Below are 26,065 nucleotides of genomic sequence, written 5' to 3' on the forward strand. Positions count from 1 at the left end.
GGAAAAATATCACATCGACTCATGATTTTACATACTCTAACACTATATATGGAAGTTCTATGGAAAGAGGTATTTGCAGTTTCCTAGCTGTGAATTGTCAGTTTGCATTCACATACAAATTAATTTTTACACTGAATTTTCTCCATTTATATTCGTTTGTTTCTATGTTTGCTACCTTTTAAGACCACCAGGTGAAAATACATATATAAATGTGAGAAAACTAAAATGCACTGTCCCTTTAAATCCTTTGCTAATGGCAGACTCTCTTTGATTTATGGTGTTGAATGATACCTGAATCTATAATGACAGTGTGTGGTGTCTACTGGAATTGTACCAAGAGTATCCAATTATTATTTACTCTGCTATGGAATTATTCAGGCAGAACAATACAGAAATATTTTTATTTCCTGTGTTGCTGTAGCGGTGATCACTTTATACTTACAGTTACATAAAATGCATTCTGTGCTATAAGTACTCAATCCCAGATGGAACACTTTGCTCGCACTGAAATACAAAAACATTTTTGAAAAACCCAAATCTTACTGCATACCCGCCTTTTGAGTAGGTATTGCTCAGGTATTTTAGCTGAGGAAATGATATAATGCAAGATGATAATTTTTCATTTTACATACTAAACTTTGGTGCAAGGTTGTGAAAAGTATTGTAGTGTGCTTTGATTTTGGATTAATCTTCCATTATAAAATTATAGCCAATGAGACAGTTATCCATAGTTCTTCTAGTGACATACTTTGGATTGCAAAAAAATAACCTCAGTTGATACACTCTTTGGATGATGGAAGGAATTATGAATAATACTTTCCAATGAAATACTATAAGAACTACCTCTGAGTACTGTGTAAATCTTGTCTCCCTGTCTTGTGACACAGAAAGAAATAAGGTGTGAATAATGGCCTACCAGATTATTCTAATGGCTAGACTATATCTGAGGATGTACAATGAAATATTTGCTGAACAAACTGGAGGATTCACACCATTACAGTGCGTATGTTAAACATCTTAAAGGGAGCTCAGGGTCTGACACTACTGCGTGTGATGATGAAAACTCGTGTAATTCCATTGAAGATGATGGAGTTACAATACTATGAAACTTGAATGAAATCAGAATTAGGCAGCATATACCCAAGAGCAGACTGTAGGAGAAGAGTAAAAGTTAGAATAGGAAAAGAATGCTTGAGGTCTTAGATAAATAATCCAAACATCTGATGTCATTAACACTTATAACCCAGCAAAGCATGAGATGTCCTACTGACTGCAAGTGAACTAGACATTATACAAAGTCCCTATAAGTCAATAAGTATGCATGATGAAATAGCTATGAGCAACTTATTTCGGAGTTGCACAAAACCAGAAACCCCATAAAGAATAAAAGTTGCCTTGTAAAAAATGCTAACTCAAGAAGCTGAGAGAAAAATGTGCTTGAATGTGAAGAACATAATAAATAAGCATAAAAGGTATCTTGACAGAAACAGCAGTATTACTATGGTGCCAAAATAGAGATTTATAATTTAGGTCACAGAGGTGGAGGACTAGTATCCCACAGACTAGATCCTGGGAGGAACACTTTATCACAGACTTTGCTGAAACTTTTGGGAGCACATTTTAATCTATGTAGTTAACAAATAATGAAAACACAAATACAATAGCCTGGTTACATAATTGGCATCCATTTCATGACGAAAACAGTAGATAAACAACAGGACAAAAATCACAGAGACAGCAGATGCTAATATTGAACACTTAAGCATCTCTTTTTACTGAGCTGCTGTGATATCAACTCATACTCTACCAATCTAATAATGTAATTTGTGTCATACGGCTATGTCAAGTGTTTTTTTTTCAGGGCTGGGATTTATGATCCTGTTCCACCACACCTGCGCAGACCGTATGGGAACAGCTGGCTGATGCAGCTGATCCATGGTTTATTGCCATAGAAAGGGTGGTCTGGACCACCCTGTGCGTACTGGCCATTTCTCTTGAGCAGGCTCGAAGGGTCATCTGAACCTTTGGGAAGCCAATGCAATTCCTTAAACTAACAGCGAACTAAGGAAAAAAACCCAATAAAACAGGAACAGTTCCATCCAGAGCTAAGCAGTTAAATCCGCTGATGAAGGCCAGGGCTGCCAGAAGAGAGGACTGAGGACGAGATGGTGCAGCGCAGGTGAGGGAACTGCAGGGCGATGGAGGGCGGAAGTCTCCCTCTGCCTCTTCTGTCCCACTTGCCTGCAGTACGAGCACCAGGGCCTGCTGCCCATGGCGGTCATCTCACCCACAGGGCCTGCTGCCCACAGCGGCGATCTCACCCACAGGGCCTGCTGCTCACAGGGGCCACCTCACCCGAGGCCTGCTGCTGACAGGAGCCACCTCACCCCGAGGCCTGCTGCTGACAGGAGCCACCTCACTCACAGGGCCTAGCAGGGGGCCTCGGTGTCACTCTTGTACCTGCAGCTGCCATGGCGCCTTCCCTCCCCGTCAGCCTCTGCCTGCCCTCTCCAGCCGGAGCAAGAATAAGCTCCGGACAAGACTTCATCCAGCCCCGAGCTCAACCTACCACTCGTCAGCACAGACATCTGGGGAGAAATAGCAGGCCACGAGGTGTTATTTTACGGAGAATTTTCTCTCATCCCCGAAGGGTGGTTTCTGGACGCGGCCGTGTGGCACAGGAAGCCGGCACGTCGACGCGCCCTGTTTTGCGGCGGGGCAGAGCCGGCGCTGCGGCGGGGGCCGGACAGCCCAAGAGGCGCCGCGCCCCGCGCAACGGCAGGGCGCTGCGGCCCTCACCGCGCCGGGGACGGTGGGCCGAAACGCAGCGGTGCTGACATCTCCAGGGTCCCCGACCGAGGGACGGCGCGAACAGCCACCATTTCCGCTCCGGAGCCCGAAGGAGCAGGAAACGGGCAGCGCCGCCCGCCCGCTGCCCCCTGCCCTCCGTGTCCCCCGGCCGCGGCTGCGCGGGCTCGCCGGCAGCCGGGTAGCGCGTCTTCCGGCCGGCAGGGGGCGCCGCCGCTGCGGGCGGGAGCGAGCGCCGCGTCCCCTGCGAGGGGCGGCCGGGGCCCGGCGCGGCCGCTGCCAGCGGCGGGGCGGCACCGCCCGGCTGCTTCGGCCGGAACGCTCGCTGAGTCCGTGCGTGGCAGCGGGGGACGCTGCAGCGGGGGATAAACGTTCCTCGAGAAGTGAACTCTCCCGTTAGTTTTACACACAGGCACGCACAGGTACGTACGTGCACCGGCTTTCCTCCTTCGGAATGCTCTGTCAGAGCCATCAAGGTGCGCAGGGTGCAGCCGTGCTGCACGGAGTCCAGCTCTGCACACCACGTAGGAGGCAGTGCCTGGCAAGCAACGCCTTCCTGGTAGCTTCTCTTCCACTTCATTTTGCTTTCCGCCTCGCGTTGCCAGGATGGGATAGGATGTTGCACCGCCACCGACTGAGGCTGTGGCAGGGGCTGTAGTTAAAGAGGTCCCACTGGAATTTTGTAAGCTGTGGCAAACACCTGAAACTAAGTGTTAATAAAGGCGACTCTGAAGAAAAAGGAGTATCTGGTACTTCAGACCGCAAAGGAAAACATGAAACAATGCTGAGGTTTTTGATAGCGTGCTATATTATGCTGTAATGTGTATGGTGTGTACGGCAGTGACGCTACACATACCGTACTCCTCTGCAGAACATCCCTCCACTGGTGTCGACAGAAAAAATTAGTAGGATCAAGAGGGCATTGGAAGAACAAAAGAATACCAAACAATTCTTGCACTTTTTCAGAAATGAACCTCGACATGCAAATAGATAAAAGGAAATAAACTTTAAAAATTTCACATAAATGACACGAAGAAATAGGGTTTTTTAACCCTTCCCCAATCATCAGTCTGTACCTTAGGACCTGGGCAGACAGCTGTTCCTTTGAAATAAATAACACCGGGAAACTTCAGAAGCTGATTTCTCAAAACAGCACATACTGGAACAAACTGATTATATCAGTTGAAGGAAATTGCAAATACTGGACGTTATTCATTTAACAGTAGAGAATCAGCAGATACAACTTGTTTGTAGTTCTAAAAAAAAACAAAAACAAAACAAAAACCTGATTAGGATGGCATACTGGCAGGATAATATGCTCTACTCAGACATACTGATGGCCTCTAAATTAACTGTAAGTACAAACAAGACTGAGATGTACTTGTGCATAGCACTGTGAAAACATCTTCCTAATGCACAATGGCAATCAAAAAGCACTTGCAAGATATTCCATTGCTTAAGCTGGGATGCTGACTAACTATGAAAATCCTGCGATGCTGCTATACATGATCCGCTGCTTTACTGTCATGTGAGTACCAAGTTCAGATACAGTTTGGAATCTGTCAAAACATCACAGAAAACATATCTCAAGCAGAAGAGACAGAGGAGAGTGACAATATCTTCAGGCATATGGAAGGAAGAAATTAGCACCTGGAGCTAGATGAGTGCAAAGCATGATACGGAGATGATAAAACAGAGTGGTGGTTTCCCAATCTTTGCTGACTTCTGAGCAAGAATACTGAGGACGCAGGGTATTCAATATCATACTTTGCTCCCTCTGTCAGTCTCACTTTAATTTCCTGTGGCAGTAAGCAACATTAAAACGTCTCACAGGCAACGGGTTGCTATGAGCCATGCACTGGAGGCTACTTGGATAGAGGCATACCAGATTATTAATGCTACAGGGGAGGCTTATCAGGAAGTATCTGTCCAGGATTAGGTAACAGTATGGATAGTATCTATGGATAATAATTATCTGTCTGGGCAGTAATGGTGCCTGTCATTTACTGATAGTTCTTATTAGGATAAAATATTTATAAAGGATGTTTGATGTTTCAAAACAAAAGCCAACCAATATGGAGTTGAGAGCTGGAAAGAAATTGCCTCGTAGGTTTATTATCATGTAATTGTCCATAATGGGGTTCTTCTGACTTCCACTAAGTCACAAAGCAAATGGGTGAAACAGTGTGTAATGGCTATCTGCTGATGCCAGATTCAGGACTAGATGGCTCATGCATTAAAAATCTGGAGATATTTATTCAGTGGAGATTTAAAATCCAATGATGTCAATGGGAGTGGTATATACGGATTAAATTTATGGTCCCTGGGGTGTCTTTTCTCTTTAAAAATGCAAAATTAAATGACAGTTCTGCATTTGAGGTACACACTGTGTTCATGCCTTCTACACTGAGGATATAGAAGAGTTGGTTAAAAAAGTTGAGTCAGACTTCATCTACCAGGGAATGTTACGGTATTGTCTGAGGTATGTAGTTTTTAATAGAACCGCTGTGCCCTCAGTTTGGGGGTGGATTTCCACACAGTTCACCCAAAGGTTGCAAACTCATCGACCCATTCATACCCTTTCTTTAGAGACGATGCCAGAAGATGGTTGCTGCGGACTTGAACTCCATGTACCAGGGTTCTAGGAAAAAAACATCCATCGAGTATCTCTTGTGACCTGTACCATGCACCCATCTGCACCCTTTTGGGCCCCAGCTTTTAGAAGAAAACTCTGGTACGTTGAGAACTAATTTCATGAAGAAATTCCCCCTCCCCGCTTTTGTCACTTATTCTCATTTTTGCGTAAGTCGTCTCTGTAATTCAATCTTTAGAAATCTTTATTGGATTTAATATTAATGCATTAATCTGGGACCACAAGATAGACAGATAAATACATGGATATACCTACATACATATAGGTTTTAAAATAGAGAAGATGCTTTGAATGAAATATAATTTATTATTAATAACTAGAATTACACAATTTTGACTAAAACTCATGTATTAATTTACTGGAATAAAGAAACTTAATTATAAAAAAGATTCCAAGTTGTATTAAACATTTTTATACATTATGCATACTAATACAATATAGATCTATGTGGAAATCATGCACTTTTTAAAGTAATGAAATTTTTTTTCATGCTCTAAAAATTGATTGAATGTATTATTTTCCTGATTATTTTATTCTCATTTTTTAATTCCCTCCTAGCCTTATGCTTTATGGTGGACCTCACTTAATTCATACGGTCAGTACATACGAAGAGTCTTAGGAAAGAGCATGTGAATTTCAAAACAGATGTCAACAGGTGCTGGAAAGGACATCACACCCGAAGCTGGAAGATGGAGAGTACGTACTGCATAGGCTAGTACGAGTTTCCCAGCAGATTTTGCAACATTCCCAGATACAAATAGTTTAATATGGAGGTGGGCAAAGGAAGGGCAGGTGTGGGAATTTTGCAAGGAGTTTACGAATCCACAAAAACTAGAAGCTGTGCCAGTACATGCCGTCCGATTGGGCGCCATCACCGGGGGGGCTACTGGAGGCTACGTGAGGACAGCTTCTCTGGGACTGGGACTGACGGCGAGCGGGGCTGGGGCAGGGGGTGGCAGTTAACAGCGTTGGCTGAATAGAGGTGACAACAGCGGAGTATAAACTGCAGCGTATCGGTGCCTTTCAGTGAGGCGGGCCGGTGTCCCGCCGCTTCCGTGGCGAACGTCTTTGCTCTCCCCAGCCGGTGACAGAACGCCTCGGGCAGGGCGTCAGGACTGCGGGCGTAAAAACTTACTAGCGCCTGGTGGTGTACGTGCGTCCCGCTTTGCGTTTCCACTCCGGCTGAAGGTGGAGAAGGCACTTCTCCTCTCCCTGTCCCTTCCCTCCTCTCGGTTGTCACATTCCCCCCCACGTCCCTGCCAACCCAAGCCATCTCTTCCCGGACGGGCACGGAATAAAAATGTGTCCCCCCGGCTGAAAACAAAGGAAGCGAAAGCAAACACGACGCCTGGCGCTAGGAAAAGCTCTGCCCCGCAGGACGAACCGGAGCAGGCTGCGTTCCTCGCGGCCATTTGGTGTGAGAAACCGCCCGCTCTCTCCCCCCGCTTCCCCTCCCCTCCCCTGCCGTCCGCCACCGCCGCAGGACGGGCGGGGGCGGCCTTGGGGCGCCGGGCCCGGCTGGGGGCGGGGGCGGCATTCCGGGCGGGGGGGGGCCCGGCTCCCCCGGCCGCTCGCCCCCGGCGTGCGGCGGCGCGGCGGGGAGAGCGGGAGAGGCGGCGGGCGAGACGGTCCGCCATATTTCTGCCTCACCACGCCCGCGGAGCCGAGCCATTGAAAAGCCGGGCGAGCCCGGCCCCCGCCTGCCTGCCTGCTTGCCTCCTCTTCCTCCCCGGTGGCTCCTCGCCACCCTCCCCCCTCCCCCCCCCTCCCCCCCCCCCGTCCTTACTGCCAGGGCAGGGCGAGCCGCGGCGGCTCTCCGGCAGCGGCTCTCCCGGCCAGCGGAGCGAGCGGCCGCCCCGCCGGGAAGGAGGGTCGGCCGTGAGGAAGCTCTTCCCGCCGGGCGCGCGCCGAGGTCGCCGGGCAGCGGCGGGCTCGCCCACCCCGCAGGAGCTGGGCTCCCGCTCCGGGGCACGGGGAGCGGCAGGGAAATGTGTGTGCGGAGGGGGGCAGGGATTAGCGGGCATTAGCGTTTCCACGGGGGGTGGGGTGGTCGCGTCGGAGGGCGGTGGGGGTGTCGTCCGCCAGGGACACTCGGGGACCGCGTTGGCTGCGGGCGGCGGCGAGGGAAGGGGAGCAGCAGGGCGAGGGGCGGCGGTGGCGAGCGGCTCGGCTCGGCTGGGCTCGGCTGGGTAGCGCTGCTGCCGCCGCGGTGGATGTTTCCATGTTGTTTGGTGCATGATTTAGAGGAGAGGAGGAGTTGGCAGCGGCGGGTGTCAGCGGCAGGGAGCGGGGATCCGCGCCGCCAGCGGCCCTGCCTCTTTCTCCTCGTCCCTGTGTGGCATCGAGGCAGCTGCCTGCGCCTGCCCTGCGGCGCCCGGCGGGGTCTCCCGGGCAGAGAGCGCCTGTGCCCCCGGGGCCGGTGCGGCGGCGGCGGGGTGCGTGTGTGTGAGTGTGCGTGCGATTTTAGGGGGGGTGGGGTTGTGTCTGAACCAGTTAGGAAGAATGACTCTGGAGTCCATCATGGCGTGCTGCCTGAGCGAGGAAGCCAAGGAAGCCCGGCGGATCAACGACGAGATCGAGCGGCAGCTGCGCCGGGACAAGCGGGACGCCCGCCGGGAGCTGAAGCTGCTGCTGCTGGGTGAGTGCGGGCTGCCGCCGCCCGGCTCGGCCCGGCCGCCTCCCCTCGGCTCGGGCCGCCGTCGGCACGCACGCCCCAGGTGCCGCCGGAGCTGCAGCCCGGGCACCGCCGCCGCCGCCCCGGGCTCCCTCCGGCCGGCGCGTTACGTGGTGGGGCCGAGGCAGCCGGCGGCGGGGCCGGGGCGGCGGCGGGGCCGGCTGGGCTGCCCCCGGGCGCTCGCCGCCTCCGCCGCGGGGATCCGCAGGCCGTGCCCCCGCCGCGGCGGGGCGTGTGTGCCCGCCCGCGGGCATCGCCGGCGGCGGGGCGAACGGCTGCGGCTCCTGCGGGTGGGCTTGGTGTGGAGGGGGAGCGGCCTTCCAAAATGGAGAGGGGAAGGATGGCGGGTGAGGGGGTGCGGGGGGGGGGGGGGGGGGAGCGAGGGGCAAATGTCGGCGGCGGTGGTGTGTGTGGGAGAGCGATGGCAAGGAAGCGGATTAACGAAGGGACTCGCAGGGGGAGTTGCTGTGCAGATCGATGGTGGCGGGTTTAATATGTGCATTGTTCTGTGAGCCTCGGGAAGGTTGTTGGCTCACTGGTTGCATTTTTTATCGTGATTTTTATTTAATGAGGTAAACTGGAATAAGGGGCTTATGCTCAGATTGTAGACTGGTTTTTAGAAAGCAAAGGGAACCATAAAGCCCCAGATGCACGCGCGAAGCTGAGGAGTAACCTGAAGTATGCGGGAGGATGACAGGATCTTTAATACCTTCGGAATCCACCCACTGGTCAGGAAATAAAATCTATTGTATCATTTCTCTTTAATTAAAACAGAGGGTGTTATTTTAGAGCCGCAAGTATGCAGAGGCAATGTTTATCTAATAGAAATTTGACTTGTGTTAAAATACGCCTTTTGAATTAAAATACGTCTGTCCGTATCCAGTGTGCTCTACTATGTTGTGTAGCTCTCGTGGTAGTATGGTTTCTGCCTGGGACTCGCAGGCCTTGAAATACATCTGCACCACTCTCTGGTGCGTGGATGAGCGGGGATGTTCCAAGTGGATGCGGGATGTTTATGCTCAAGATTTTTGTCTTGGGTCATGTATATGAAAGTACTGATTTATACTGGAGGAGTAAACTGCCTTTTCAATGAGGTAAGGAGAGTTGAAAGGAAAAGTCAGAATACATTTTAGTGCTTCCATATGAATATGCTATTTCCTGCAGCTTGTCTTCTGGATATGGAGAAAGGTGTTGGGATCCTTAACTGGTGTGGGAAGGGAGTGGTGGAGACAGATGCAGCACTCCCAGTAATAATGTTCTGTCTCATTTTGGCTTGATTTTGGTTTATGGAGGTGCATGTTGTGACTGTTTCAAGATTCACAAAGAAGATAAAATGGGATAGATAGCTTGCCTTTGCTTAATTTTATGGATGTTTAAATATAATTACTTAATGATATACATTCGCTTCAGGAGAGGCAGTTGGCATATTTGACTTGTTACTCAGGTCCAAATTGTTTCTGTATTTTCCTGATTTTTCTTGCAGTAGTGCTAGAGGCTTCTCCCAAGTTTTCAAAACTGTATGAAATTTACTGAATGAGACCAATATATGTTACCCAGAGAAGGAATTCAGAGATCCACTTCTGCAATCAGTAATGCAGAGCTTGTCCTGCTTTGCAAGGTCCTCCCACCGTTAACGTGAAATGTAGGGGTAGGTGGTGGTAGATTGGGGTTCAGTTGTGGCATTGCTTTGGACCAAATGGTATGTAGTGACTTGAGGGAGAACAGGGGAGAAGCCGACCCACAGAAGGCGTTGGGGAAAACTCTCCTGAGTGCCTGTATGAAAGGTTTTTGCATTCATCATCATCAGTGCAAAGCAAGAGTTCTGACACGCTTGTGAAGGCATAAGCGTGATGTGCTAGAGACCAAGAGGGGTGAACGTTCGGCTACTCATACTTAACAGCGTATCTGTATACTTGGTTAATGAAACCAATACAGAAATTGTTACTGTGCACACATTTTTTTGTCTTCCGCTTTGTCAGCCCATGTCATATGTTTGACTGAAAGTGTTTGTGCATGTGCAGCTGTTTGGATTAACACTTAATGATCTCATCTTGTAAAATGCAGTATAGTGGTGAACCACTGTTGGAGTCGTGGGATTGGGTAGAGATTGAAGTTTCAATTTATAAACAAATTTTGAGGAAAACTTTTTTATTAGTGGCTTTACTTTAGGTATCTGACAGCACTTTTTTTTTTTTTTTTTAGTCACTGTCACTGGTTCCCCAGCATAAGCGGTTGCTCAGTTTTTAAGTTTGTGTTGTTTGTGTGGGTCATTCACATGGTTATCAGACAGACAAAACCATTTCAGAATAGAAAAGTAGTCATTAAAAACGGTGAGGCCGGTAGCATGAAAACCACCTGAAATGGCTTAAAGTCATCTTTTTTTAAAAAATTGAATAGACCTTTACTGTCCCATTACATGTCTTTTCCCCTCAAAACTTAAATTACTAATGTTGCTTGATTCTGTTTTATGTAAACATAGGCAAACATATTGGGTTTTGTGGTTTTTTGGTTGTTTTTTTTTTTTTCTTTTTTTCAGAAGTGCCAACTTCTCGGTCCCACTTTGTAAAGTATTGTGGGACTTAAAAGCCCAAGTGGGTTAAAGGCTTTTGAATGTGGGACTGAGGCATATCCTTTGGCTCATAAGGAGAGTACTAGCACAGTTTAAGCTGAGCCATGTTAATTGACCACGCATGTTCTTCAGACTTGTTGCAAGTGCAAAGTGAAAGGTATTATTAATTCAAAAGGTTTTAAGGCACAAATAAGCATATCTGTACCAGATAGTTTTCTTATACTTGTTTAAATTTAGATGTGCATATGTAGCAAATATAAAGAAAAAAATAACATTTTTGGATCAGAAGAGAAGGTTTTTTTCCCCCTTAACTTGTGGAAGATACAGTGCTTCCTTGCAAAGTGAGTTAGTTTCCTCTTAATTGTTACTGTGTGACACACACACTGTGCTCGGTATACCCCTTTTGTGTATTAATGATGATACCTTTTACTTTTCATGGGATCAAAGAGTTTAAATTGCTAAGTCATTTATGGAAAACTTTCACTCCATGCTAAGATTATTTTTAAGTATCAGTTTAAAAATAAACCCCCTCTGTGATTAAACATTAAAATACCACTTTTAGGTACTTTATTGTACATCGTTGCATAATTTTTGGAACAGATTAGAACAGGACAAAGTATTTTTCTACTATTGTAATTCCGAAAAGCCAGAGTTCAGAAATACGCACTGAAGCATATTACATAGTAGTAGTTCAGCTACCACAACTTGGCTACAATGTTTTAAGGCGCTTTGGAACAAATTCAGTCTTCCACTGAATTTGGTTTTAATCTCATGTATTTTCCAAATTCTTCTGGATTTCATTACTGCTGAACACTTCGTAAAACCCTATGATTGTTCTCCAGAGCTTACAGTTGTTAATATACATCCATTGTTTGCTGTTAGCTGTAAAAACACTTACATTGTTTTTATAATTGGGAAAAAAAGAGGTGTTTTAATGTTTTATATTGGTATATGCCAAACAAAATGTACAGTATTCTGCATGCTTGTATTTTAAGCATGTATGTACATATTTATTGTTAAGTAGTAAGAACCATGTGCTCTAGTACTTATGTCTAGCATTCCGCCTGTCATCCATGGAAATTTTGCATGGTCTCAGAAAGCAGCATTTGGGCCTGCGTGATAGATTGTAGCCATACACCTTCAATCCTGGACATCCTCTGCCTGTACGCTCTATATATTTATATTAAAAACTATTTTCTCAGTGGAAAATGCCTTGAGTATCTAAGAAAATAATCTGGCAGTATCACGCTAACTGGCTAGTTATGCCTACATATCTATAAACCTTGGCCAAATTAAGCACTGGAGGTGTGTGACAGTGTTTGCTATTTTGTGGCATATTTGCTGGTATTGTGTCATGTGCAAAACTTTTTTTTTTTTTAAGAGGTAGGTGTTTCTTATGTTTGATATAGCAGATGTGTCAGTGAAGAGAGTTGCCTGATATGAGTGTCCTTTTTTTCTCTGTGCGTTACCAAAGGAAACAGGTGGAAGATAAGCCATTTGAATTAGCGTGAATGGCAACCAGTCTTACGTGGAAAGATGCTTTTGAACATAAGGTGAATATCCAGCAAGCATGCAGGATATATATACATTTATTTTATTATACCTGTGTCAGCCAAATTAAAGATTTACATGCAAAACTTGGTGAATTAGCAAAGACTTAGACTTTCTGTAGATAAGTTGAAGAGGAAGTGGATGCATTAAGCCAGCAATGGAGTACACTGGTTTTATATATCTTTTTCTTCAGCTAGAGAAACAAGCAACCTTCCTTATTTTTCCTGTAACTTGTATTTGTATCAGTCTGTCCTACTTACACTGAACACTTTCAAAGAATTTTAGGTAGTTACCACAGTACATATTTACAACTGTAAAATAAACAAATAGTTAACATACATCTTGATATGTGTTGTAACTAGATTGGTAAATATCTCTTATTTAGCAGAAGCTGTTTCTAAGGAAATATAATTTCATTGTGGATGCAAAACACCTTGATATATTCTTGTATAGACATATATGTCCGTATATAAAAATACCTTTTTTCTTTTTTTTTTTTTTTTTGGAAGAAAACACAAATCATCATCTGGATATCAGTGGGCTAACATATGAAGAACATATATTTGGAATGTATTTAAGAACATAATTTATTTTTAGTGCATTGTGAAGGGATATTTTGTTTGCAGCTATTAAAAAGGGTTTGTTGCTGTTTTGGTTTTACTTCTTTAGAAGTGATCTACACCCATTGAAGTTAATAGGAACTAGCTGAGGGCCTGAATAGTCAAAGAATTGTGACTAATTTGATTTTATTCATATGTCAAAGAGCTGAGTGACCCCAAATTTGTATCTTACATTGAAGAACAATATTGAATTAGTGCAGGAGGGAAGAGAATATGCTAAGCAGAAGAATCTCTTGAGAATGGGCATTTGAGTGTATGCTGCAAAGTTAAGAAATAATAATTCTGCTTTTTTAGCTGCTTCAAATTATTTTTGTTGGTGTATAATGGCAATGGCAGTTTCATAGGGGAAAGCATTTCTTTTGAAATAATATGAAAAAATCTGCAAAATTAATCCCAGGAAGGCGTGAAATAACATCGTAAGGTAGATGTGTGATTAATGGTAATTAGCTTTGTTGCAGTAATAGAATGCTATAAACACCAAGCATTTTTTCTTGCCCTGCTGAATGGTATAACACTTGGGGAAAAATCTGTTCTTGCACTCGAATGCTACTGTGTATGAACAGCTGTTATGAATAAAATTATGGAAGGTTTTCAGCATTCACCTTTTATTTACTCTAATTGTAAAGCCTCTGACTGGCAAGAACGAAGAGCAGGAAAGCAGTACAAAACCAAGGAAGAAATGGAATGTAGGAAATACTAGGAAGCCATATATGTGATGTTCTTAGCATCAAAGAAGGAAGCATGCAGCAGGCTTTAAGTATTGTTAACTCTGTGCAAAGAAGTTAGATGCATTAACACTGGAGGGCACGAGTCTAAGAGATGCCACAGTTTTAGAAGTTAAAAGTTTTCAAAGTTACTGGGAGAGTTCCAGGAACAGCACAAACATTTTTTCAAGCTAAATTAAAGATTAAATCTTAAATGTTCTGAAAGCATGTTGTTCCCCTAATAAGTAATGTTGATACAGAGACTAAACTGAAGGGTGATTGTCTACAGATTTTTGTCCTTTTTGGGTTTTCAAAGGACAAATGGCATGGAATCGAACTACTTAATTTGCACACTATGCTTAGTGTTTAAGTATACTGTAGAGTTTTATCCCAGAACCCCTATGCAGATGCAGTTGCCAATAGAAAAGTGCTGCTGTTGATTTCATTCTGCATTTGAGAAGGTGGTGTGGTTATTCCAGAAACAAAAATAAACCCCACCAAACAAGATTCCTCCTTTGTTGATCCATTCAGGCAGAATCATCCAGCAAACTACTGATATGAATGATACGGTTTAGGCAAGCCCCACCATGGTGGTTCAGCTTGTCTTTCTCTGCAGAGGAGGTGGTATGCAATATATGCATAGCTTGAATAAAGCAACAGAACATCAGAAAGTTTCTGAAAGTGGAAACCCGTAGTGATTCAGTAAATTGAAAAGATAGAGGCTGTATCACTGTTGCCTCAGGACAGCTGAGCTGTATATCGACACCTCCATCTCGGAGCTGTGTTGTTTGTAAGTTAGGTTGACCTGCTCTGTGTGTGGAAGAAGCATCTGTTAGGAATGGGACTAGACAGTTTTGTCTAGTGCCTGGCTCTGGTTTTGTCTCAGAGCAAATAGGTGAATTAAATGTCTACCCCAGGCCCTGTCCTCATTGATTATGTATGCCTTTTGTTTTGTATCTAGGAGAATGCCACGGTGGTCCTTGTTGAAATGCTTTGGGACTCAGCCCCAGCTATCAAAAGTCTGTTGAAGGAGAATTTGTTTTTCCCCAAGGGAAATTGTGGAAAGGGCAGACAACATTTGAAATATGTTATATTACTTCTCCCCCCCCCCGCCAAATCTTCTCTTTTCTGAAGAGGTCAATGTAGTTAGGTCCTTAACTCTTTTGAAGTTAACTGAAAAGACAGCTCTAATCTTGGTAAGTATCACCAAACTTGGATCAGAAGTGTTTTTTTCCAGATGGGGTTAGCCACCTTCAAGTTAAGTCCAAGGTAAGAGCTCAGGTTTACTACTCTGTAGGAATTTGGTGTAATTGGATGTGATGGAAACCCAACTTGTTAGAGATTTTTCAGTAAACAGGAATCGACAGTTTAGAAATTACTGGTTTAGTTATGATACAGCCATGAAATCAATCAAAAGAAATCTCCTTGATCACAGCTTTATAAACTGAGGTACTATGTAATGAACGTATCTTAGGTATGTTTTGAAATTCCCCATTAGGAAAAAATATTTTCGATTTCACAGTATTTGCTCTTATGGCACAGAATATACATTACTGCCTAGTCATGTTAGTATGTGTGTCAGTGTACCTGAGCTATATGCTCACTGGCTGCTAGCATACTGCTTCTTTGTCCTTGGCTAGTTTATTGCTCTACTAGCTGCAATCTCAAAAGAAACAGGATAATCTTTGGCAAGAATCCTTGTACTGAGTGAGAACATTTCTGTAAGTTAAGGAAAGTTGCTTTTCTCTCCTTGTTCTATAAACCCATCACAGGAGAGTTTTTAACTCTTAAGTCTTCAATGTTAATTATGTTGCTCATATTAGAGAACGTTGGAAAAGAATGCCGAAAGCTATTCCAGCCCACATTTCTGGGTGAATCAAGTCAGCCAGAAAGTCAAACAGAAGGTTTCTGTAGCAGCAACTGCTAACTTAAAAGGCCAGAAAAACGTAAACGCATAGAAGTTGGGAAAGATGCCATCATTCCTTGTGCTTGTAGGAACTGATCAGGCTTGGGAAACTGAGGATCAAGCATGGAACACTTATTTTACTCTGATACTGGATTTACTAAGCACTGTATGTGCCACTTCGTCTCATAGACCAGAGCAGTAAAAGCAATGGAGATTAAATGCTGAAAACTAATGGCATCGTTCATGTATCTTCAACAGGTTCATATATAGCCATCCAGGTACTTGGATGATTTGATGTTTGGCCTTTTGGAGTGTGTTGTCTAGATGGCGTTGAAATCAACATTTATGTTGATAGTGAAAACCTTTCAAAGGTGGTTTGCGAAAAGGAACAATTTAAAAAAAGAAAACCCCAAAATACTCCTTTGTTCCAAGCATAATTTGCTTTAACTCAGTTGTCTTTTGGGAGAGAAAATAATGATTCTTACAATACTTCTCACTTCTTTTTTTGTTTGTAAAAAGGAAATAATAGTAGCCTGGAAACTGAGACACTGTATGGTTGTGCTGGGGAAAAAAGCCCAAAGAATAAAACACATGCTCTTACACATATATTTGAATAGCTTGGGTTAAATTCTCTTTTGCTCCTTTTCGTTTCATGTTTGTGTGTTGATGGAACCTGACACATAGAAGTATTTTCAAAAAGGGTGACAATCTTCATGCCAATTTAATCTCTCCTGTCCTGAGGCTGCCAGTTTTTATTAGGGGTGGTTATGATGTATGCACCTGGTCATCATTAACAATGATGAGACGGTAGCTTATCTCGGAGCGCAGGCCACCAAGCAGCTGTCTGACTGACTTTTGAACACTGCTGACCTGGCCCATTACTGAAAGAGATTTAGAGATCAAAGTCCCTTTATTTCATTACCATTCCCCTAATCCATCAAGTCGCCTTTTAAGTGAATTTTTGTGTGGGGTTTTCATCTGGGAAGTTACAGGTGTTGCATGTCATGCCAAAAGGATTTAGTGTAAATCCCACATGAGAAACACTTCTGATGTGTGAAACTTTTTTTAATCCCCAAGATGGGGAAGCATCTTTGGCAATGCTAAAACTCAAGCCAAAACTCAGGCTATAACTTAGCCTTAAGATCATGGAACAGATCCTCTTGGAAGATATGTTGAAACATATAGAAGACAAGGAGATGATTAGAGACAGCCAACATGGCTTCACAAAGGGCAAATTGTGCCTGACTAATCTAGTGGCCTTCCACGATGGAGAAACTGCATCAGTGAACAAAGGAAGAGCTGCGGATGTCATCTGTCTAGGCTTCTGTAAGGCCTTTGATACGGCCCCCCACAACATTCTTACTGCTAAATTGGAGAGATATGAGTTTGATGGATGGACTGTTAGACAGATAAGGAATTGGCTTGATGGCTGCATCCAAAGAGTTACGGTCAATGGCTCAGTGTCCAAGTGGAAACAGTAATGAGTGGTGTCCCTCAAGGGATCGTACTGTTTAATATCTTAATTATGACATAGACAGTGGAATTGAGTTGCACCCTCAGCAGATTTCCAGATGACATCAAGCTGCATGGTGCAGTTGGTATGCCTGAGTGAGGGGATGCCATCCAGAAGGACCTTGACAGGCTAGAGAGGTGAGCCCATGTGAACATCATGAAGTCCAATAAGGCCAAGTGCAAGGTCCTGGGTGCATTCCCCCTGGGTCAGGGCAATCCCTGACATCAGTACAGACTGAGGGATGAAAGGATTGATAGCAGCAGATTGAGACTTGGGGGTACTGGTGGATGAAAAACTGGACATGAGCTGGCAATATGCAGTTGCAGCCCAGAAAGCCAACTGTATCCTGGGCTGCATCAAAAGAAGTGTGGCCAGCAAGTCAAGGGAGGTGACTCTCCCCCTCTACTCTGCTCTGGTGAGACCCCACTTGGAGTACTGCATCCAGTTCTGGGGTCTCCAGTAGGAGAAAGACATGGGCCTGTTGGAGCAGGTCCCGAGGAGGGCCACAAAAATGATCAGAGGGTTGGAACACCCCTCCTATGAGGAAAAGCTGAGAGAGTTGGAGTTGCTCAGCCTGGAGAAGAGAAGGCTCCAGGGAGACCTTATTGCAGCCTTTCAATATACAGAGGGGGTGTATAAGAAAGACGGAAGGAGACTTTTTACCAGGGTCTGTAGTGACAGGACAAGGGGCAACTGTTTTAAACTGAAAGAGCGTGGATTTAGATTGGACACAGGGAAGAAATTTTTTACAATGAGGGTGGTGAGACACTGGAACAGGTTGCCCAGCGAAGTTGTGGGTGCCCCATCATTGGAAGTCTTGAAGGTCAGGTTGGATGGGGCATTGAGCAACCTGATCTAGCAAAAGATGTCCCTGCCCATGGCAGAGGGTTTGGACTAGATGATCTTTGAAGGTCCCTTCCAACCCAAACTATTCTGTGATTCTATGATTAGAGTGCTTTGGTAATAACTAATTTCCTGGAATTAAAGATGTTGTACCTCTTCCCAACCTGATTGCTGGATGGAACAATGCTTTATTTTTATTTATTTATTTATTTCCTCTGAAAATACTTTCATTTTTCTTGATGAGAAGAGAATGTTGAGAAGAAATAGCGTGAGATTTTTTTGTTATTGTTTTCAGTTCCCTCATGGTCTCTCTTTATGTCAGCATTGAAATGGTAAATAAACTAAAAGAGAGAATAAGCATTTACTCTGACCCGTGAAAAGATGGATTTCACTTAGATGACTGTTTCTCCTGGTTTAGCAGATGATTCATAGAAAGGCAGAACGGACAATTTAGGAGTAAGTTTGCTTTCATCAAAATGTAAAATTGAGTCTTTTCTACAAACAGAACTAAGAGATTCGTTGGAATTACTGAATTTGAGTAAATTGACTAATACCTTGTTTGATGCAATTCTGATGTTAGCATCAGTAATATTTTACTTTTAAAGATGGCTTGGCTTGTAATCATTTAAGCTTGCCTTTTAATACCATCTGTGATCATAGGAATCTGGAAGCATTCTTTGTCCAGAGTAATTTTTGTTCTCTTGGGGTTTATTTACTTAATTCCATTCATTCTTGTGTCTTATCTGCAAGACATGATAATAATGAATTCTGATTCACTGTGGTTTTGTTCTGTGTTTGGCTGTACAACAGAGTAATACACTACTGTTAATTACTAAATCTAGTTAGGGTTAAGAACTAGACTTACAATAATTTCTAAAGATTTTAGCCTTTGAACCAAACCCAGATAAACAACGTGAACAGAATTTGCTAATAGCTTAATTGTGGCTGTACTCCCAATGACAAATGTAAACCTCTGACACTGAACAGTGAAGTTAATATGTACGCCTTTAAGTTGTTGCCCTTGGAGAAATTTCTGACACAAGCATTCTCTGGGTAATGGCATTCTTGTGCCTGTATTTTTTTTTTTCCTAAATTTACAACCATGTTAGTTTTATTAGTGCAGTTTTCATTTGGTTATTCTCAGAAAATACTTTGGCTGAATCTTTTGATTTACAGACTTTGTTGGTCTACAATTTCATGTAGTAAAGTGAGGAGCATACTATTTAAGTTTTTACATTGCATTTTTTTGTCTGTGGAGTTTTCCCATTAAATAATATAAAACCAGTAAAGCAGGAGAAAATATATGGCTTTCGATGTTTAAAAAGGCAAAATAAGGTGTTTTTTAATTGGTTATTATGCAAAGTTACTGTATATATGACTTGTCAAGCCGTTGGGGCACATTCTTATGTTAGAATAGCTTAAAAAAAGAAAAAAAAACACCATGATGGTACTTTGTAATGCCTTTGCTTTACATTTTAGTTGTTTATATTTCCAAGGAGTGATGATCTTTTCTGGAATAATCCATAGTTGGAGAAACAGGTCATCACCTTCCGTGCCAGTGTGTTTTATTTGTCTTGTTTACATGATACCAAGCTACCTCTGCATAATGATGTGCAATTCTCTAAAACCTTCCTATTTCTTTGCAAGGTCTTTTATGTGCACAGAGAGCCAAAACTATGGGAAGCAGTCAGAACAGAGCCATAAGCAAGACAAATGTTTATTTGTTGATTTAGTATATCTGTTTTCTTTAAAACAGTATTTCAACCTAGCAATCTAGACTGTAGTTTGGGTATAGTGACATTAATTGTATATATCACTGTGCTCAATAGCTCTCAGGCTTGCTTGTGTGTGGTTTGTTTGGGTTTTTTTTGGGGGTGGTGGTGTGTCTTTTTGGGGGATGGGGTGTTTTTTGAACCAAAATGCATGACTGTTCCACAAAATGCCAGCAACCTGTCTGATAACCTGTTTATTTATTGTGGAATTTATTTTCTGACAGTAGATGAAGTATAAGAAATAAAATAACTACACTAGTCATGGTTTAAATTCATCATCTTCTTGAACATTACATTTATTAACAACTTCAAGGACAAAAAGTAAATATTCCGATATCCCCTGTTTGTGGCTCGGTCTGGATGGTTCATAGTTCAATCCTAACTCTAACTGTAGGGTGGATTTTCTAATCCTTTAATCATCCTTGTAGCTGTCTTTCAACTCCTTTACAAATATTCAACATCATTATTCTGAAGTACAGACAACGAGAATTGAACACGGATGTGTGTATACTTTTTATTACAAGTACAGGAGTAAAATTTCTCTTCTGCTAGTTGGGATACCACTGTTGAGGTGTGTTCAAGGAGTGCAACAGCCTTCTGAGCCATGACATTAAACTATTCATGTTTAGATGACTATCTGCTGTAACTGAAGTACTCTTCTAAGTAATTGCTTTACAGGGTGGGTTCATTCATTGTTTGACAAATTTACATTTAACAGTATGCGGATGCACAGTCTTTGCCTGTTTCTGTTTTACAGGTTATTCTAATTAATTTTCAGCATCATATCCGTGTCATAATTTACCGGTCCACAGCTTTTGTGTCACCTACAAGTACTGTCAGTAATAATTTTATGTTTTTATTCTATCTCGTGGGTGAAGATATTTAAGTTTTTTACCCCAATCTTAATATCATTGGGATCCTGTTTGGAAGACAGCTGTCGGTTGAGGACTTTCACCTATGTAATTTAATACTTACTTTTTAAACAACTGTTATTTAATGCATGCTATGTTGGTTTGTTGGATGATTAGTTGCTTAGCAGATGCCTAGTTCCTCAAAACCACTGACTTTGTACAGCAAACCACGTGAAAAGTTGTAACTGCATAGCTCTTGGCATGCATTCTCTTTCTCTCACCCCTTTCCCATCCTTTGAGTTTTTTGGGTGATATTTCAAAAGTTACAAGGCAGGATGACGTCCTAGCCGGTCCTTCTAGAACTCTTTCATAAGGGGTGTCTGGACCTCCTGAGTAACAATGTTCTAACTTTAGGAAATCATCTGTAACGTTTATCTTCATTGAGTGCTACAGTGGAAGCTCTTTCATTGTCATTGCAAATGTGATCTGTGTTTCCTTAAAAACAAAACAGAAATATTTGCAAATTATGTATGTTTTTTCCATGTTAATAAATATTACATGTTCTACAGCAGCAGTTTAGTGAGGGACCAACGTGGTTTTAAGTATTCTGTGATTAAAAAAAAAAAAGGCAAGGTCTCGCGTGGAGCCCTAGAATTCTTCATTTAACTCTTTCTATTAACAATTTGTGAAAATTTTCCGAATTTTTGGCTTACCTATTCCAGTTTTCTCCTTTTACCTCCCCTCCTATCCAGGCTGCTTTTATTATTTTTCCTTTTTCTTTGTTTTGTAGAATTGAGGCTGTCTAGGCTATTTCATAAAATGTTCTGAAATGACTCCCAGTTGTTCCTGTTTTAAATCTATATCCAGTTATTTACGCTTGGAATTCTGTCAGCTTTTGCTAAAGTAGCTCTCAACACAGTGTACTGATAACATACCTGTACTACTGGTGTTGGACTTCTTTTGTTTACACATAGCAAATGGTATAGAGTTGTAGTCACATGCTGCTGCAGTTACTTTTGACTGTAGTACTGCCACATGTTCTTTTTCTTAAGAAGTATTTCTGTGTGGGGCTTTTCTGGTTCAGAAATTACAATTTGTAAACTTGCAGAAATACAAACACAATTTGCTAGAGACCTTTAGCATCACTTATAAGGTCCTGGGAGATTATACCTCCTTCCCTTTTCATTGATGTGTTTAAGGAGCCCCACTTGGTTTTCTGTCGCATTAGCTGTGACTTAGTCATCTGCCATGGCACCAGCTTCTGTGTCAATTTTTCTCTGTTAGATTTTAAACTGAAAATATTAAAGATCACTGGCTGCAAGCCAATTCTGAAGTACAAAAAAAGCTAATCACTGAACTTTCACTTATGTAAATCTTTGCTTCAGTTATACCTCCCTCTTCAAATCTACAGCTGTATATTAGCAGTTCTTTGGGTTTATCACCTAGGTGTCTAGAACAGTTCTATAGTTTAATTTCTCAATTTAATTTGATTATTCATTTAATTTTAATCTTACATTGATTTTTCTGCTAAATAAGTGCACTTCCCCCCCCCCCCTTCTTCACTTTCAATAGTGCAATGATACTCTGACCTCTGTGGCCAGCCTGCCTTTCTGAATGTTTTTCCTCCTTTTCTAACAATGAAAACTGTCCAAACTCTGCAACTCCATCTTCCACAGCAATCCAGTGACTAGTCCCCAGAACAAAACTCTCTGTCATGTATTCTTTACCAGTCCAGGAGTTCACCTCTAGGTTGTTCTGTTTTCTTCTGTTATGGAACAGAAATGTTGTTCAAACTGGGTGTCAGGATAGTAAGTGTGGGGTGTCTAGGTATTTATAATTTGCAAGATTCAGAGTAATTTGTCTCATGGAATGTACTTCAGGCACATGTACAATTTTGCTGTCATTATTTCTATTAAATACAGTTGAACAAGCCCCTTAATCTATTCGCAGGGACTTACTGGCATCCCAGTAGAGTGCACTTTAATGGAATAGCTATCCCAGCTGTCTGTGCCTACGCCTCAGGGTACCTGCAGGCTTCTCCTGTGTACTGCATGTACAGTGGTCATGGCTCATCCACCTTATGAGCACTGTATGACTATACGGCAGTGCTTTTGTGTAAGGGTCAGTGCTTGGTGAATGCTGGCAGCAGCTGCTTAGCAATTCTGTGAAATATGAAAACAGCTTCAGGTTGCACCTTGAGAAACACTGGCTTTAGAGGCCTGCTGTAAGGAGTTCTGCATCTTCTGCAGAGGGACCGGGTCTGTCCTTAGAAGCTGAGTGCTCCTTGTTGTCAAGGAGGAAGTGGATGTTCCAGGACTTAACTGCAGTTGGAAGAGTCTGGGATGCTGCCCTGGTTTCGGCTGGGTTAGAGTTAATTTTCTTCTTAGTAGCTGGTACAGTGCTGTGTTTTGGATTTAGTGTGAGAGTAATGTTGATAACACTCCGATGTTTTTAGTTGTTGCTAAGTGGCGCTTATCTTAAGTTAAGGATTTTTCAGTTTCCCATGCTCTGCCAGCAAGCAGGTGTGCAAGAAGCTGGGAGGGAGCACAGCTAGGACAGCTGACCTGAACTAGCCAAAGGGATATTCCATACCATGGAACGTCATGCCCAGTATCTAAACTGAGGGTAGCTGGCCGGGAGGCGTGGATCGCGGCTCAGGCATCAGTCAGCGGGTGGTGAGCAATTGCATTGTGCATCACTTGTCTTTTCTTGGGTTTTATTCCTCTGTTTTTGTTATATTCCTTTTCATTACTCTTCTTCTTAGTATTATATTTTATTTTACTTTAGTTATTAAACCGTTCTTATCTCAACCCATGAGTTTTACCTCCCCCCCACCCCTGGGAGGGAGAAGCAGCTGTGTGGTGCTTAGTTGCTGGCTGGGGTTAAACCACAACAGATGCTTACAGGATACCTTCTCCCACTTACCGTCATCTAGCTTTCAGACTTTCATGGACAGACTTAATCTTACCAAGATGAGGATTTGAGGCCCATGGGACTACTACTTACTTGTGGGACTGCATTGTCTCATGTAACTGTGGAGACCAGCAAGTTTTTGCATAATTTTCAGACATGCGCTAACACAGGTTGGGAAGCATGGTCAGGACTTGACTCTGCACTGACACAGATGCAGGCTGAGCTCCTCTGTATGCCCTGGGAAAAAAGTTTCTTCATCTAGTAGAGCACTTAGACCTCTTCTCATTCTGCCTGGTGGGCAGTGAGTTTGAAGTTAGGCTTCCCAGTACAAGAGAGAGAGGCGTGGAGTTTCTGGAGATAGTCCAGCAAAAGGTGCCTAAGGTGATGAAGGGACTTGGAACATCTCTCCTATGAGGAAAGGCCAAGAGAGCTGGGACTCTTCAGCCTGGAGAAGAGAAGGCTTGGGGAGGGATCTTATCAATTTATATAAATACCTGAAAGGAAGGTGCAAAGAGGTCAGAGCCAGGCTCTTTTCATTGGTGCCCAGTGACACGGTGAGAGGCAATGGGCACAAACTGAAACACAGGAGGTTCCTTCTGAACATCACGAAATGCTTTTTCACTGTGAGGGTGACTGAGCACTGGCAGAGGTTGCCCTGAGAGGTTGTGGAGTCTCCCTCCTTAGAGATATTAAAAAACCCCATCTAGACACGGTCCTGGGCAGCTTGTTGTAGGTGGCCCTGCTTGAGCAGGGGGCTGGACCAGATGACCTCCAGAGGTCCCTTCCACCCTCAACCATTCTGTGAAATACAGTGATAGTGCTGCAGCAGCATCTTGCAGATATAGATCAGCTGTGTCACCAGTTTATACAGACCTTTAATTAGTGTGGGGGGAATTCCATGGGATTCACATTTCACCGTGCTGCCACTCACCTATCAGTTGCTTATGGGTGCACAAAGAATCATTTCGTAGGCACTCCTGGGCCACTGTGACCGGGTACCTGAGGGCAAATCGGTGAAAACCTTAGTTCTGCAGTTCAGAGGTCTTCCAGTGGCAGTATGCCAGCATGCTTCTTGAGGAGTAGCCGCATTTGCTGCTTAAGTCTGTCTGGTGGAGAAGACAACAGGGTAGCTTGTTACCCCGGGTTGTGGGCTGTGTTGGGTAGTATAGGGCTGTCTTTCAGCTGATCCCTGAAGATCTACAGGACGGAGACAGGCTGCAGCTTCAAGCAGTTGATTGTAGGCTAAGGGGCCTCCAGGCCTGATCCAGCGTCAGTACCCCCAGCAATGTCAGCATCATTATGCAAAGTAGGGCAGTTGTCGTTTCAGGGGTTTGGCAAATCCTTATAAACTGAGTAGACACGGCAGGATTGAAACCCTCCAACTTGGGTATACACACTCTGGCAATGCCCTAACCCCTGTGTGTGAAGTACATGCATGATGCTAACTGTGCATGTAAGCCCAGACTAGTACCAAAACATCCTGATAAGTGACACTTGGGTGTGGTCGCAAACTCAGTTGTTTTGCCCAGTGCTCAGAGATGCCCTGTTTAGTGCCAGCAAATTCCTTTTGCACAAGACAAATTATTTATAGATAAAAAAAAAGTAACAGAAGAAATACTCTCTTCTCCTCCCCTCTCAACACTCATCACTAACAGAAGTGTGCTGCAAAGTCAGGAGATTATTTGCAAAGATGAGGGTTAATCCTCACTGTGTACATCCATGAAAGAGATGTAAAAGACCGATGGCTTTCTACAAAGGTACTGTGCACCAAATATGTGTGTTCTAAAATACATACAAATAACTTTTTAAAACAGCCAGTCTGTCCAGTCGAGGTTACTCTGAGGTCAGGTGAAAAGTGTGGGGCATGAGGAAGAAGTGCACAGGCTGCTGGTCTGTAGCCCTGCCCTGCTCAGGTCAAGTGGCAGAGCAGCCGGCTCCTGCCTTGGCTCCTGGGAGAGACCAAAGCTGGCAGGACTTCACTCTGAAGTAAGCGAATGCCTGCTAGAGGGCCTGGTGGCTTCTCTTAGAGGACTTGCGGAGATGGTGAGGAGGGACACAGGCTTAGGTGCAGACAGGCACCCACTTCAAAAGCAACAGGTAGTCCTACTCCCGCTGCTTTATTGCTTTCTTTAGGAACCTCCCTCCTAGCTAGTGTTTGAAGGTAAGCCTGTACCCTATAGCTGACTGGTGTGGTGCACCACATCTCCAATGTCCCGTCTGCAGTACCCTAAACCATCTGCTGCCTTGGTGTCCACTTATGACTGTGATGTCTGGGAGGGTGAAGGGTGAGGCTGTGATGCACACCTTAGCTCTGTCTGCGTTTGCTGTGCTACAGGGAAGAATGAAGGTATTGGTGTGGTCTTGTGGTAAAACATCTCATGCAGTTCAGTTGGGGAGAGATGGGGCATTTGTCAGGCTGCACTGGAATGGGAACCTTGGCCCATCAGTAGGTCTCTCATTTAATGTAAAACTGCTGCTCAGTGCTCCTGTGGTAACTAGACAGTGAAATCCTTGAGGAGGGCTGGACCTGAGCAAGTGAGAGCCATCAGGTAGTCATGCTTGGCTCTTTGCCGTTATTTTCTAAAAGTGGACTTGTGTTTTTTCCTTTTTTCATAACCTTGTGTGGCGTTTTTGTGTTTTGTTGGGTGTTTTTTGTTTGGTTGGTTGGTTGGTTTTTTTTAAGTAGTC

General features: G+C 43.8%; 1 protein-coding gene across 1 annotated transcript in view; it reads left to right on the forward strand.

Moving 5' to 3' along the window:
- The first annotated feature begins 7,963 nt into the window (after window positions 1-7,963).
- The window catches only part of GNAQ (G protein subunit alpha q), a 137,320-nt gene continuing 119,218 nt past the window's right edge, over window positions 7,964-26,065 (forward strand). Inside the window, exon 1 of the mRNA XM_050912575.1 lies at window positions 7,964-8,099. Within this exon, the coding sequence (XP_050768532.1) occupies window positions 7,964-8,099 (136 nt within the window). The remainder of the gene's footprint in view (window positions 8,100-26,065) is intronic.

Source organism: Gymnogyps californianus, chromosome Z (assembly GCF_018139145.2).
Source record: "Gymnogyps californianus isolate 813 chromosome Z, ASM1813914v2, whole genome shotgun sequence".
Classification (NCBI taxonomy): domain Eukaryota; kingdom Metazoa; phylum Chordata; class Aves; order Accipitriformes; family Cathartidae; genus Gymnogyps; species Gymnogyps californianus.